The sequence below is a fragment of the Macrobrachium rosenbergii genome, chromosome 37 (assembly GCF_040412425.1).
Source record: "Macrobrachium rosenbergii isolate ZJJX-2024 chromosome 37, ASM4041242v1, whole genome shotgun sequence".
NCBI classification, from domain to species: domain Eukaryota; kingdom Metazoa; phylum Arthropoda; class Malacostraca; order Decapoda; family Palaemonidae; genus Macrobrachium; species Macrobrachium rosenbergii.
The window spans coordinates 30,047,230-30,064,238 of NC_089777.1; the positions used below are offsets into that span (position 1 = coordinate 30,047,230).

The 17,009-nt window shown below is 34.7% G+C and overlaps 1 protein-coding gene across 18 annotated transcripts in view; it reads left to right on the top strand.

Annotated features, from left to right (window-relative positions):
• The window catches only part of Klp10A (kinesin-like protein 10A), a 128,301-nt gene that overhangs the window by 78,794 nt on the left and 32,498 nt on the right, over nt 1-17,009 (top strand). For all 18 annotated transcript variants that reach the window (XM_067081907.1, XM_067081908.1, XM_067081912.1 and 15 more), the window contains exon 2: nt 16,341-16,435. In XM_067081907.1, the coding sequence (XP_066938008.1) occupies nt 16,341-16,435 (95 nt within the window). The remainder of the gene's footprint in view (nt 1-16,340; nt 16,436-17,009) is intronic.

Genomic DNA, 17,009 nt, shown 5'->3' on the forward strand with positions numbered 1-17,009 from the left:
AACTATTCCAACGAATCATTTATGAACGTTTTATTGTTAAGTAAAATTCCATATAAATATAAACTTTTTTCACCCAACTACTCGAACGATTTTTTTTTTTTTTTTTTTTTACTCCGCCTAATTCAAATGTCATTTAAAAATTGACGTTTTATCCATAAATCTGTATGTCATGCATTTAGCCGTGCTTATTCCAATATAGTTTTTTCACTGTCCGTCTCTTTATCTGTCTGCCCGCTAGTGTCTGTCACATTTTTCATATCACAACTCTTTTAACGAGGTTGAAGGGATTCCAGTCAAATTTAACAGGCTACAAAACTAGAACATCACATTATTTGTGCAAGAAGGAAGATCGGCCTTCATTATATGTGATCCTTTTGAAGAGATTTCTGTCAAACTTGGTACGTGAATGAATAAATTTCTTAGATCATCGTTTGATCATTCAGTACCTTGTAAAGTGGTCGCAGAACTTGCCGGGGAGGAAACTGTGAGCGTTGCATCAGTCTGAATGTTCATATAAGGGAGTTGGTCGGCGCCCGGTCTGGTCATGAATTGCTTAAGTTATGCTCATGATGCTTGTTCTTTCTGTCGCGCATAGATATTCTCTAGTAATTTCTCCATGCCGAGTCTCTCTCTCTCTCTCTCTCTCTCTCTCTCTCTCTCTCTCTCTCTCTCTCTCTCTCTCTCTCTCTCTCACTACGTATATATATAATTATATAATGTATATAAATATGCGGTATAAATTTTGTGTATATATATATATATATATATATATATATATATATATATATATATATACACACACACACACACATGTATGCACACGTGTCATTAGTTAAAACTTATTTACTGTATAGATGCAGAGCATAATGGTGTTTAATGTATAAGGAAATGTGTATGGGAGGTTGAATAGCTGTAAGTCGTGGTAATGATTTTATTGATAATTTACCAGGCTGATTAACAACTAAACGAGGAAATTAAAAGGAAAATAATTTACTGCCTGGTCAGAATATGGAGGCTTATAAAAGGGTAAATTTATTCCTATTTTTATTGAAGGCTTAGATTGAAAAGATGTGGCTCTTTACCTTGGAGGAAACAGTGGACCTTATTTGTTTTAAAGTGTTAAGGTAAGTTTTGCTCGGGGCGATTATCGCTCAACGATGATCGTCAAACGATTTTTAGAGCACTAATTTGCATGTTTTATAATTCGGCTGTTTTGCTTGGAACGACTGACGGTAGAGCCGTTCAAAGCAAAACAACCCAGTTAAAAAACAAGCAACTTAGCGCTCTGAAAATCGTTTTGACGATCGTTATTCAGAACGACTAAGGTCTGCTGCTTCCTGCAAGGTAAAGACGCCACCACTTTTCAATCTAAGCCTACAATAAAATAAGGGATAAGAAATTAACGTTTTATCGTCGTCTTCTTTGTCTCCAGCCTTTACCCATCTTTATATGGGGTCGCTGTTCCGTGTAAGCCTTCTCCATCTTCTTTTATGTTGCGTATCCTGTTCTCTTATATAACCCTTTTTTCCCGCATGTCATTTGCTACGTTGTCTTTCTAACTGAATCTTGGCCTTTTATACGCCTCTATATTCTAACTAGGCAGTTAATTATTTTCCCTTTTAATTTCCTCAATTAGTTGTTAATCGCATCGAGCAAAACATACCTTCAGAAATCGAATCTCTTAATTATGATAAATACGTATTCTCTTCTACGGCTAACTATTACCTCGTAAACTACTGAAAAATAAATGACAGTAGATGAATGCGCCCTGCGGCAGCGCGGGCCGTTGAAATCGAACCGTCGTCGCCGTTAGGAATATCGATAAGGTCAATATTGCCATATAACAAAACCCTTTCAACACGCTTTTTGTTTGCACGAGTAGGTGGGTAGCAACTGTCGTCAAGGAATGTGGTTTGTGAAGGTTAGTTTTATTGGACTGGGGATTATAGATGCTTTATATGCTGTCATAAACATAGCGTGGAAGGAATATAAGAGGAGTTTATAATGGTTGTGCTGTATTCTGTTGTAAAGAGTTTTGATTTTCGTGATTACGGAGGGGATGTTAATTCAGTGTTTGTTTTTCATTATCCATTTCGCCTGTATTGAAAGTAATGTCAATAATGTTCGGTAAATAAGCTAATATTGTGGATGTGGATGGCAAATATTGATAACCAACAATCATGGAGTCACCATACCACTGTTACTGCTGATATGATTATTGTGAACTATAGTGTACCATTGTCGACCTAAAGATTTTGTACGTAAGAGTGATTGCAATGGAGCGTGTTTTATCTGTTGTGTGAGCTCTTCATTTGTTGGTGGGTAGAGCTCTCGACTAGCACGCTGTTGGCCCAGCGTTCGACTCTCCGACCGGCCAGTGAAGAATTAGATGAATTTATTTCTGGTGATAGAAAATCATTTCTATATTCCACAATAAGCTGTAGGTCCCGTTGCTAGGTAACCAGTTGGTTCTTAGCCACGTAAAATAAATCTAATCCTTCGGTCCAGCCCTAGGAGAGCTGTTAATCAGCTTAGTGGTCTGGTCAAACTAGGATATAGGCTACTTTACTTATCTGTTGTGTGTATTTTTCATGGCTGGCACTTACACTTGTTACTCAAGTTCTTAATTGTGAAATGGAAATGTTTACAAGTTTTATTTAGCATAGAAATTGTTTTCAAGTTAAGAATACTCACGTAAATAATGAAGGTTTAATGATAACTGAATGTAACCTAGGTTGGCCCGCTTTAGTTTTGTGATGTTATAAGTAGGCGACGTTCCCTTGCATCCTGACTCCAGAAAGTCCAAAGGACACTATCACCTTTAGTTGGCAGACTTCGTGCCTTTAGTCTCATTTCTTGAAATGTTTTGCGAGTCAACTGTGCTTGTGAGCTGCTATAGTCATGGTTTTTTCTGTTTATTTATTCATTATATTTTTATTTATTTATTTATTTTTTTTTTTGCAGGATTAGGTTTGCGTTTGAAATATTAAATTTCTCTCTCTCTCTCTCTCTCTCTCTCTCTCTCTCTCTCTCTCTCTCTCTCTCTCTCTCTCTCTCGTCACTTGCTTCGCTCATTTATCGCGAGCTTAAGGTCACTGCAACGTCCTTTAAATCTTTAAAGAACCTTGGGTCACATTAATAAGAACAATAGTTTTCTTGATCTTGAATTCATATGAAATACGACAATTTTATTAGATGAATAGAAGATACTTTTAACTTTAATAGCTGGGGCATTTCAAATAAAAATATATCTTGCGTTATAAAGGTCGATGAAGGTTTCAAAGATGAGCACTATAGTACAAAAAACGAATGTCATTTGAACAAAACCCTGACAAAGAGCTAATAAGGCATTTTGAGCTAGGACGTTGATCAGCGTTCCGGTATGAAGGTAAACAACATCAAACTCTCGAAAAGTAAGTGGCTCTCGCAGAGAATGTAGAAAGAATTCTTATCTTGCTTTTGGTGAAGGGCTTTGGTACTGGCGTGGTACATTGTAGTTTGTGCAGCCATTAGAAAGAGGAAAATCTCTGAACTGGAAAGCTCATTTAGAAATGTATAAAAACACTTGTTATTGTCACTTAGGAATTCCCATCGATTATGAAGTCCTTGATCTTGGGATAGAACCAGGATTTCAAGGAATTGGAGATAACACTACCAAGTTTGCCTTGATCTGAGGAAGACTTTTTAGATAACTTCATTAATTTTTCGTTATTTTATGCTTATAACCGCCTTAGTCCAGTCTTGTAGGAATAATACAAACGATATGTATAATAAAAGGATGGATGGCAGATGAATCAGGTGCAGAATTCCAGGTTTGGGAAGTCGTATGGAATGTGTCTTAAAATTCTCATGGTTATCAGATGGTTAGGAAAGGCAAAACTGATCAGTAAACATTTGCTTTACTAAAAGCATCAAGCTAGAACCACTTGAATAGGGAAAATGCATTATATTTCAGCAGAATTCGAGGGGAATGCAAGCACAAACACACACACACAGGTATCGAATTCGATATTAAACAATATTTATGGCTTAATCTTTGTGAATAAGAAAAGTAACTTGTACATATGTGTATATATGTGTGTTTGTATGCATATAGTCTGCTAAGTAAAGGACTATAAATCGAAAGGCCTTACAGCACTCCATTGTTTCTCTTCCCTTCGTGGATTTTGTCTTTATTTATTCATCACGTTCCATATTTTCGTGATTCAGTTATATACATCATACATACATATATATACTGTGTATATATATATATATATATATATATATATATATATATATATAATAGAAATGTTTCTTTGTTTATATGTGTATACATACATGAACTTCTAGTGCCGACCATAGGATTTCGTATATACATTTTTTTCTTTTGAAAGAGAAACCGCAAGTTATGTTAGGCTTTCCAACTATTTGGGGTCGTTCTTTTAGTATCTGGGTGTTGTAAATACCTAAGACATCGTCTCCCTTTATTTGAAGTTCGCTCTGTTGATGTAGAGTCTTTTAAAGTTCCTTGAAAATTTGGTAGGTTACGTGAGTCTCAAAATAGGACTTTGGATACCATGTGATATCGCAAATTTTCAGGGTGAGATTTTTCACTATATGGTGTTTGCGTTCTTGGTTATTTTGGTAAGATTTTGCTGTAGCCGTCTGTAAATTGTATTTTGTGTTATATGCTAGTATGCTGAAATTTAATAGTTATTTCTTGTATACAGAAATTTTATCGTTTTATATTTCTTGTATGCAGAGATTTTATCATTTCTTGTATGCAGAGATTTTATAATTTCTTGTGTACAGAAATTGTGTAATTTTATGGTTATTCCTTGTATACAGAAATTTTGTCATTTTCTTGTATGCAGAGATTTTATCATTATTTCTTTTATACAGAAATTTTACGATGTTATGGTTATTTCTTGTATACATAAATTTTATCATTTTATAGTCATTTCTTGTTGGCAGGAATTTTATGAGTTATTTTTGTATATAGAAATTTTATAATTATAAAGTTATTTCTTGTATGAAGAAATTTTATAGTTATAGTTTTTTTTATGCGGTAATTTTATAATAAGTCATTGCTTGTTTGCAGAAATTTTATAGAAATTTTTGGTAATAGTCTGTTGTAGCCGTGTGCGTAAATTTTCCGAATAAGATTTTTTTTCGTTTTGAGATTATTTATTGTATAATTTTTCAAATAAGATTTTTTTCGTTTTGAATTATTCATTGTATAATTTTTCAGATAAGGTTTTTTTTCGTTTTGACATTATTCATTGTATAATTTTTCAAATAAGATTTTTTCGTTTTGAAATTATTCATTGTATAATTTTTCAAATAAATTTTTCGTTTTGACACTATTCATTGTATAATTTTTCAAATAAGATTTCGTTTTGACATTATTCATTGTATAATTTTTCAAATAAGATTTTTTCGTTTTGACATTATTCATTGTATAATTTTTCAAATAAGATTTTTTTCGTTTTGACATTCATTGTATCATTTTTCAAATAAGATTTTTTTTTTTTCGTTTTGACAGTATTCACTGTATCATTTTTCAAATAACTTTTTTTTTTTTTTTTTTTTTTACATTATTCATTGTATCATTTTTCAGCCGCTTTGAACTTTACAATGACAGTATTCCGTACATTAACATTCGTTAAATCCTAAACCCTCTGATTCCTGAAGATGATGTTGCTCTGTTTAAAAGAATAGGTTTGGCACACACTTGGCCATTAGAAGTGTGTTCACTGCGAAAGTGACATTAGGCATAAACCCACGCTAACCTTATTTTTATATTTAAGAGCCGGCTGACATGACGCGATTCTGTAGCTTCGTTGCCAGTCTTTAGATTTATGCAAGATTTATTTTTAGCTAGCTGGTTATTTTATATGTTTTATTGATGTTCTTGATTATTATAATATGGCAGTCAGTTTTCTCGATACGGATTTGCATATCGGATTTAAGGTAAAATTTGTGTATCTATATCTCAGTCTATATGTACACACACACATATATAATATAACACACACACACACACACACACATATATATATATATATATATATATATATATATATATATATATATATATATGTGTGTGTGTGTTTGTATGTATGTGTATATATGTGTATATACACATCCATACATGCACACAAATTTTACGTTAAATCGGATATGCAAATCCTTGTCGAGAAAACTGATTGCCATATAATAACAATGAACATCAATCGAATATGCATAAAAAAAAAAATTACATAAATTGAAATAACTGGCGAGGAAGCACAAGAATCGTGTGATGTCAGACTGCTCTTAAACATAAAAATAAGGTCGGCGTGGGTGCTGAAGGCAAGACTATATATTACAGTATGCCTAACATCATTTTCGCAGTGAACACACTTCGAGTGTGTGCCAAACCTATTCTTTAAACACAGCAATAACACACTGAGACATCAGAGGGTTTAAGAATTAACGAATTTTGCTGAACGAAATACTGCCATTGTTTTTCTGAGTTCAAAACGCCTGAAAAATTATACAATAAGGCAAAAAAAAAAAAAAAATTCCCATTATGAAAATTTACGCAGACGGCTACAGCAGAATATATATATATATATATATATATATATATATATATATATATATATATATATATATATATATATATATATATATATATATATATAATATAATATATAAATAGACTCATATATATATATATATATATATATATATATATATATATATATATATATATATATATATATATATATATATATATATATATATATATTAGGACCTCACTTAAACAGGATGATATCTAACACGAGGTTTTATTCACAAAAAGTTACAAGCTTTCAAGGACTAACTCTCCTCATCGTCCTGTAGCCGTAATATGAAGTCCTGTTATTCTCTGTATGAATGAACGGTACAGTTTTGCAAGCGATCAAGCTTAATATAATACGTTGACGACCAACATCGCTATTAATAAAATGACCTCCTCCAGATAACGAGCCAACGACAAGGAAGTACCTACAGTAATAAATTTGTGCGTAGAAGTCAGTTGATGACAGAGGCGAGAAATTGGCAGCAGCGCTGAGAGTTGTGAGAGCGATTCCGGGTCCAATAACGGTGCCACGCTAAACACGTGGTTAATTGGGAATGATAATTGGGAAGGGGAAGGAAGAGTGGGGAGGGGAGGGGAGGGGTTCGCGTTGACACACCGTTCTCTGTGGAGGATTTCGCTGGTTTCAGCGCGAGTAAACTTGTGCGGCAAGAATGTTTGTTCTTTGTGTAAACTTTTCGTATCCTGGTTTATAGCAGTTGAAATGATAAAACAGGCTCTGTTAAATTTATTTGTCTATGGAACAAAGCAGTGAAACGAGACTTATAAGAGTTTTTAGTGTTTGTAGCTGTTAAAAAGCTAAAAAGATGCTGTTAGATTTATTTATTTTTTATGTAGCAGTCAGTGAAACGAGACTAATCAAAGTTTATAGTGTTTGTAGCAATTAAAAAGATAAAAAAAATGCTGTTAAATTTATTTTCTATGTAACAGTAAGTGAAACGAGACTAATCAAAGTTTATAGTGTTTGTAGTAATTAAAAAGATAAAAAATGCTGTTAAATTTATTTATTTTTATGTAACAAAGCAGTGAAACGAGACTAATCAAAGTTTATAGTGTTTATAGCAGTTAAAAAGAAAAAAAATTGCCGTTAAGTTTGTTTTTCTGCAACAAAGCAATGAAACGAGAATAATCAAAGCGTCCATAAATTATCTTTAATTAAACTTCCCCCGCCGAGGCACGAACGAAAAGGCTTAAGAATCTATTTGGCCTAGTGTATAGGAGTTCGATATGGCAACACTGTTAGGCTTAGAGGGAGAGGAATGTCACTGCAGTGCCATATATACCTGGCTCCTTCCTCAACTACCTCTTCCTCCCTCCTCTGCCCACCACTGCTTCTGCTTCTGCTTCTGCTCTCTTGTCATGTGATAGCGGACTTCCCTTGTGTCCTTCGTGTTGCTGCTTCGTTTTAAATCATGTTCTGAAGCCTACACTTCTCTCTAATTTGTTTGTCTCTGAGGCTTTGAGTTATCTTCACATTAGCGTCGTTTGTATTAAGTATACTTTTCCAACCCTGAATTTTAGGATTTTTGCTCGAATATTGTTGATGCTTTTTGTTTTGAGGATTGGAGTTGTGTTTCGTTTGACTTTGTTTTTTATGAAATATGTAATTGTGTGCTTCTTGTGACTTAATTATTCTGTTCTGTTACATAAATTTATGTAAGAAATTTTTACACCTGGCGCTGGTCCAGTGTATTTTGAGTACTAGTAGTGTATTTCAACAATAGGTCGGATTTTGTTAATGTAGTTTTTTCTTAATTGCTGAGTTGTTTGAAGCAGCTGTACATGAATCATGTAATTGTTAATGTTAGCACTTGTTCGGGATAGTTAGAAAAAGGGTGACGCTTGGATTTTATCGTGGAGTATTTCTGTTATACACAAGTTCACATAGTTCACAAAGCAGCTGATGTAGGTAGCAGTTCAGTAAAGGTTAAGAATCCTCCCCCCCTCTCTCTCTCTCTCTCTCTCTCTCTCTCTCTCTCTCTCTCTCTGAAAAATCCGAAGCAATATTGCTGGTACTTGTGGTAATTTCAGATTAGTAGTAGGAAAAATTCTTATCGGTACCAGTTAATTGATGCTCGGAGTGTTTTGAGAAACATGAATTTTTATCGTCGACCTCACGTCCTTATTATTCCAGTGGGTTTTAGGCAAATTAGGTTTGAGTTAAACCCTTACAGGAAAGAAAAGATAACCCTTTAATTGTTGCATAAGACAATCATAAAGCTTTGCTTCTGTTTTTTTTTTTTTTTAGAGAAATCGTGAAAAAAATGAAACCACTTTGAACTTGCGCAACAGCATTTTCGGCTCTCGTTTCGTACATCCGGTGGTTCCTATTTGTTTGTATGTTTGTTTGTTGTTTTCTTGAATAACTTCGTTCTTTTCATAACTTATGTAATGGGTAAGGGGTCGCACAATCAGAGATTCTTTTGCCAATATCTTTGTCGCTCCAAGGTTCCATTAATCAGTATTTCATATGCTTCAGTGCGTATTTGTTTTCTGAGGTATATTTTTGTGATTTTTTTTTTTTACGTACTTCGGCAAATTCTTTATCGTAGTACGTCTCAGCACGTTTATATTCCGTTCTTGTTTTAATTGTGAGTACACTGTCCCTTGGCTATTCTTCAGTGGTGTTGTATTTTGGTATTGTATACCATAATAGAGGGTTACATTAGTGTAGTCCTGTGTTTTACAGTATTACATACCCATATTTTTACCTTATCCACATTAGGCATATATTTATGAAAGCTACATTTCTTAGCTGATATCCTGTTTTCACTAAATTTAGTGCTGTAATTAGCATTCATGATTCTCAGTGCTGTACCGTTTGCACTTCCATATAATTTATTTGCTTTTAATCATCTGTTTTACTTTTAACATACCCATTTTTTACCCATTTTTAGTATATATTTAGCACGATGCATTTCTTTTTGAAGGATCTTTTTCACTTGGCTTTAGTGGTAATTAGCATTCATGATTCTCAGTATGTACATTATATATATATATAATTTATTTATATTTTATATATATATGTGTGTATATATATATAAAAAAAATATATATATATATATATACATACTATACATACATACACACACAGATATAGGTTGGATTCTGTTTATCAGAAAATTGTTATAGTAATCTTTGAAGAGAGGTTGGATTCTGTTTATCAGGAAATTGTTATAATAATCTTTGAAGAGAGTAAACTTCAATACATTGTTGAAATAGAAAATGCTAGAATGCGGAAAACTTGACAGTGTGCCCAGTTGACATGAAACATCACACTTACTGGAGGACAGTAATAATTTTATATTTCCTTTCATAAAGATACCTCCGTTCCCGTCTTCATGGCCATGAAATTTCAGTTCTACCCGGCATTTTCGTGGTCATTATATTGATTTAGACTTGGGAATTACTTTGTAATTATTTTTCAATACGGGGAGAGGTTATTCCATATGATTGTCAAGTTTTCGCGTGACTTGACAAAGGAAATTCTCTCTCTCTCTCTCTCTCTCTCTCTCTCTCTCTCTCTCTCTCTCTCTCTCTCTCTCTCAGCCCCAGTTTGAGCCACTCAAAACTTTTAAAAGTGTGAGCAACCTTATAAGTTTGTTTCATTGTATTTTTATTTTTGCAATAATCGTTGTTATATTTTTCCTAACATTATGACCAAGTAATGGTCTTGTTTTAATAAGTGCTGAGTGGGCGAGGCGGACGCTTCTGTGAATTATGCGGGTCTCTCACGCCATCACTTGATAAGGAGCCCCATTACTGTAGAACAATGTCGACCGTTCGTGGGCCTGGCTGCCGACAAGGAGCGGCGGTTGTTGTTCCCGAATTATTTATCGGCGAAACCGTATTCCACGAAAATGGGCGTAAATTAGAATGTTGATTGCTAATATATATATAACATAAGTAGGAACACAGCAACGCAGCTGTTTAAGTGAGTAAATTAATTCTGTAAAATTGCTTCCTATACATGTACCGAGGAGTATTTGATATTGTAAATTGTAATATACTATCTAGGATCTAATTTAGTAGAAAAAATTAGTTGCATGCTTAGTCCTAATAATATAAGTTGAACGTGAGCTTTTAAGGCATGTTTAGGGTGTTCAGGAGAATGAAGGCAGTTATAAACATTAGAAGCCTATTTGTAACATTTTGGGATTTCCTGATAGGTGTTTTATGAGTAAATGGTCGGTTTTATTTGGATGCTAAGTGTTCTTCTCTTTTTGTTTTCCTACCGTTTTGAAATATTTTAGATCTTTCGTGGCAACCCTGATGACATTTTAAAATTTTTTTTCCAATAGGTGTAGTTAAGGTGATTTATTTGAAATATAGTAGAAGTGGGTTGCATATTGCTGAGCTTACCTAAGAATATCGTTTTAAGGATTCAGCACTGTCCGTATTGCCTAAAATGTGGATCAACTTATGCTTGATTAAAAGTATAGAACGATAACGCTCAGTGGCCTCCAGTCTGACCAGAGAGAATGGGACTCATCGACCTGGTTTGATTGTGGAAGAAGAGCTGTAATAATTCTTCTGACGAAATTACAGAAGCACGGTGGCCCAGCACTTATCCAATGTTCCAGTATTGTCAACCTTTCATTTTATTATCTAACTTTGTTACACACCAGAGTTAATATCGAGTTGATCTGTGTACGTTATTAAGATTTACGTATTTTTCTGGTAATGAGATGTTTTCATCGATTTACTAAACTTGGTAAAATTTTGTCTGCTTAGTTTGTGAATATTATTTTTTTATTTCCGTAAGTATTATTGTTTTATCACGAAGGCTTGCAGGACAGATATATACTGTTGAAAATATCGGTCAAAAGAGTAAGAGAAAATTCAAGCCAAAAAGTGACAACCGTGACAGAAGTGGCGGACCGGACTGTCTCTTGGAAAGTTGAAATGAGTTTTTGGGAAACGGAGTGAGTGAAAGTTCTTTCCCATCCTCGGGGGTCAAATGAAGACTCGGTTATTGAACTGAGAAATATGGAAATAGTTGACTTCGGCGAAATCAAGAGGGGATGTCTTCAATTGAAACCCAGTCCATGGAAATTGTATTAATATTGTTGAGAAATTTCATGTGTACGTTGGAGAGAGAAGAGAATTGTTTTTAATGTAATTGTGCATACTTGGAGATTTCCGTATGTAGATTGAAGACTGTCCTTGAAAATTGTCGTTTTAGAGCGCAGTCACCTTTAATTACGATTCGACATTACGTATAAATGTCTGAGTCTAGGGATTAGGAGTATGAATGCGTAGTAATAACATCATTTGACAAAAATCTTCTGTATATGCTGCAGGGATTTGGCAATCTCGGGACAGGGACACAAAGATTAGAGACATCAGAGAAGAGGCAAGATGTGTATATTTATGCGCTGTTGGCAACGGTCTTTTCAAGACAGATCAACTGCTGATTATTATTATATTATATTGTTGTTATTATTATTGGTTGGGATATCAATGTTTTTAAACGTAATAATAAATGATAAACAATTTGTTGGAGACGTCAGGGGCATTGATATCATATAACCTACGTGATGCAAGGTCGTCACAAATAAGAATAGCTATGCGATACTCGGAGTTATTACTCTCTCTCTCTCTCTCTCTCTCTCTCTCTCTCTCTCTCTCTCTCTCTCTCTCTCTCTCTCTCTCTCTCTCTCTCGTGTGAAATCATTAATAGGATTAATGATTTCTTGCGTTCTCTACCCTGACAACAGTAGCTAACACACGGAGGATAATTGACTTTCGGTACGTGTACAGTACACCGATACTTGATCGTACCACCTGTTTCCTCACTCTAAATATCAGCATGGACAGTGCAGGGAGACGACGTTCTTTCAGAATTTAAATGAAGTATTATGACGGTCTTAAGAGCTAGTTATGCCTCATCTGAATGTAGTTCAAGTTCGATTCTGTCATGGCTGAGGAATTTTCTTCCGTGTTTTGTTTAATCCCGTCAGGTAATTATAGTGTGCTTATATATATATATATATATATATATATATATATATATATATATATATATATATATATATATATATATATTATACATTATACATACATACACACATGTATGTATGTTAGTATATGTATATGAATGTTTGTGTCAGTAGTGATAATGCTAGTACTTCCAGATGATTTAAGAGTAAGACATAATAAATATTTCCTCTTAATGTAAGTGATTCTAGAACCTTCAAATATTGACAAAGGAACTTACCGGGTGCAGTAAAAGGAAGTCATAGACTGGCATATGAATTATATATGTTCTGTAATACAGTAATTTCTGTTAGGAGGGACATAATAAAGAAAAAGATGTAGCTGTTTCTCTGAAGACGTTGAACAACGTTCTTACTGCCCTTTGTACTGTTTCTTCTACATAAGAAGCAGCTAACATAGCAACTGATAGCAACGTGCTGTGAGTGCATAACCTCCTGACCTCCTGTAGACAGTGTTGGAAAGTACGCAACGGAAGTGTCAGGAGCAGCAATGGAAGTTGGTTTAGTACATTCGTATACAAAGGTTAGATCAAACTTGAATATCACAGGTACAGGCTGAGGCAATGTAGAGGGTTTGAGAAAAATGGTGAAACGGTCCAAACACACACACACACACACACACACACACACAAAAAAATGGCACAAGTATTTGCACAGATCTTGTAGTTATTTAAAACTAAACGTGCTTTGAATGGGGGTGTGGGAGGTTGGCAATTGGGTGTTGTATAAGGCGGGAGATACTGTTCAGTAAGAACATGAATGTTTGACCTTTCGAAGTCTCGGAAAGGAAAAGGGGAGGGTTGGGTAATTGTATCTGATACATCACAGTAAATCGAAAGACATTGGGGGCGGATAGAGCGGTTCGGTGCATTTCGGGATGAAGACACCAAACGAAGGACAAACATGAGTGAATCTAAGATGTAAATTGTACTAACATTTGCATATAGCACAGCAGATGTGGCGACACTGAGCGCATCAAGCACTGTCGTGGCGTCCTTATGAAACTTGTTCATTTAATTTAAAGGTGTGAATGGACCGTAGTGTTACTTTTAAAACGAGTTGTCAAACGCCTGAGGACGCTAGTAGGTGTAAAGTAACATTTTCAGTAGCAGCAGAAAACTTAGACGATTGTCTTGCTTTGGTATTAGTATGTTTCCTCAAACAGAAATTTACAAGCTGTGATAGTAAAAAAAAAATAGCCAGGTAGACTTAAGGATAACTTTAAGGCCATATTTCCATGTCCCCGTTACTCAAGTTTGATATTTTGTAAACTGAATTGATTCAGTCATGCTGTTCTGACATATATGGTTTAATTTGAGTTATAATGTGGAGCATTGGTTTGTTTTTTTAACCTATGTATCATTGAAGACTTAAAAAAATAGTTCCGAGGTACAAATTGATATGATGATTTATTGAAATTAAGAACTACTTGAGTGAATAGTGAATGAAGTTGTCATTTTTCCATTTCAGTGACCACCTTAGCTACTTAATACAGATACCTTGATGTTTTATTGTATCGGCCGGCTAGTCTAAACTTGCATTGCTGGTATAAAGGTCAAGCACTGGCTTCTCTGTACCCAAGATTTGAGAAGATTATAGGTTGTTAATAGTGAGTGGTAGAACATACTTTCATTTTAATACCCAGCATTGTATTTCACGATCCTTTTTTGTGAAGTGCTTTTAAAGCAGTATTACCAGCGCCAAGAGTCCTTGAAACTTGACAGTGTTTGGAAGGCTCGAGTGGTAATTAATAAATTTTTTCGTAAAACATGTTAGAATTAATCCATGGCCCTGTGGGATCGAGTATCTGTCGGATTGATGAGATACTGTGCAACCGAACATATTTCGAAATCAACTAAGTTGACTTTTGAGTCTTCCTCTTCCGAGTTTTCATGTGAAGTTGGGGTATTCCAAGCTATCAGAGTAGCTTGATAAGGCTAATGTCATGTTTGGAAGGAACACCCCGCATCTGCGAAACACTTGCATGACGAGCTGGCCTTCTCTCGCGTGACGGAGCTCTCATTTATGAGGTCTCGTGTTCTCGAAATAGATTAAATGAGGAGGATCGTATTGATGCGTGTATTTATTTTCTGAAGGCCTCGCTGGGGCTTGACACGGGGTTTAGTGACCTTCGTCGCTCGGTTGCTGGCTAACGTGCGCGCTGGAAAATCGTTTCACCTTCGGTTTCTTAAAATCAGTGTGATTATCCTGTTTTTCTCTGGAAGGGGAGGGAAGGTCTGTTTTTATTACTGACGTTGTGTTTTGCGAATGAGTTTTAGTTTTGAGTCTCGTGAGATTCTGCCAGTCGGAAGGATACCTATTTGATAAGTTTCACAAACCTTACATATTTACTTTGTGCCCCAAAGTTTTTGATGGAACACAGCAGCTTAGTATATATATATATATAAATATATATATATATATATATATATAAATATATATATATATATATATATATATATATATATATATATATATATATATATATATATATATATATATATAATATATTATATAAACTTTGCTGTCCGTCCAAAAATTTATGTTGATCGAACATTTATGTCTTAATAGTTATATATATATATATATATATATATATATATATATATATATATATATATATATATATATATATATATATATATATATATATATATATATATATATAATCAGTAAGCTACAAACGTCCTTTAATATCCAATTCGCTCTACCTCGGAAATAATATATTTTCATATATGTTACCGAAGGGGAATTTTTTAGTTGATAATAAGTTCGTCGTCCCGTGGGCTCGAACCAGCGAAGGACAAGAACTCAGGACTACAGTGGACGCATTTAACCCACGCGGCCAGCAAGTGAGGTATAAGTGGATATCGTCTCCCATATACAAATCGCCCGTCGAACTCAGGTGTTTGTATTTAGAGACGATATCCACCCACCTCTTCCATATATATATATATATATATATATATATATATATATATATATATATATATATATATATATATATATATCTCTCTCTCTCTCTCTCTCTCTCTCTCTCTCTCTCTCTCTCTCTCTCTCTCTCTCTCTCTCTCTCAAATGAAACACTTCTGATCTTTAAATGTCACCGGTCTTAGGAAGGGGGAAATGTTAATGAGAACAATGCGACAGCGGGCGAACGAGCCAACTGGGAAAATGCTAATAGGATGGAAAGTTTAGTCTTCATAAGGCAATATGACTAACGCACTTTGCAAGGTCTGGAGATGGTGTAGGCGTCTGGTCGGGTCTGCCTACGGTTCTTCTGTCATTGTCCTCAGACTTTCGTGGCCTTCAACAGATTCAACATCATGGTTATTTTCCGAGAATGTTAACATTTATAGAAAATTGTTAATCCCGGGGAAAATTGGTTTTTGTGGTATTTATTCCGTCTTCCTTTAATTGTAGTGGTATGTTTCATACACGTCCTCAAAATGTATGCCCTGACCATTTATCGTAGAGGACACGATGTAGGCACTAGATGTGGGTTGTAAGGTATCAGTGTTGTAAGTTAGTGATTTTGTAAGTGTATGTTCTAATTTCGGGTAAGTAAATATCTGGGATATTAATCAGATATAGGCTCTAGATAGGGATTGTAGTTTTTTAGATTTTTAAAGAATGTAAAATACATAAATTTTAGTTATTTTGTTCTTGCAGGTTGCACGATTATACAGTGGTGTATATAATTACTAAATGTATTTTTTTTTTAATTCCAGGACGCGTTCATTCTGCGACCGTTTCCGCCGTGAACACCACATCCAAAAGCGTCACCGTAGAATGGTTCGAAAAGGGAGAAACCAAAGGAAAAGAAGTGAGTATTGCCTATTATTATTATTATTATTATTATTATTATTATTATTATTATTATTATTATTATTATTATTCATGGTTGCTACCCCTTTCACTCCTTTTGCTGTAACTCGGTTTATATTCTCCTAACAACTGTTTCACAGTGCAACTGCGAGGTCTGTCACACCTTTTTACTCTCAATTTCCCTTTCATAGCTGAATGACCTCATAGGTCCCAGCGCTTGGCCTACGACCAAAATTTTTACATTTCTTTCTTGCATAGTTGTTTGTTGTCTGATTCTGACAAGAAGCTGCTGTTGCTAGATCTAAGCGAATTGGTGAAGTGTTTGTGCCACACACCGCGGCAGAGGCAGAGGGAGGTCTGGTGGGTGCCGATATTAATTGCTGTTCTTACTCAGTGCTGTTTTGTCCTTTTCATTTGACGCCTCCCCTGGCATCAGCTTTTCCTTCAGGCAAGTTACTCCTCCTCCCCCCTCCCTGTCGTGTCTGCTATCTTTGATATAGTAAACTCTCTCTCTCTCTCTCTCTCTCTCTCTCTCTCTCTCTCTCTCTCTCTCTCATTGGTCCAGATTTTCT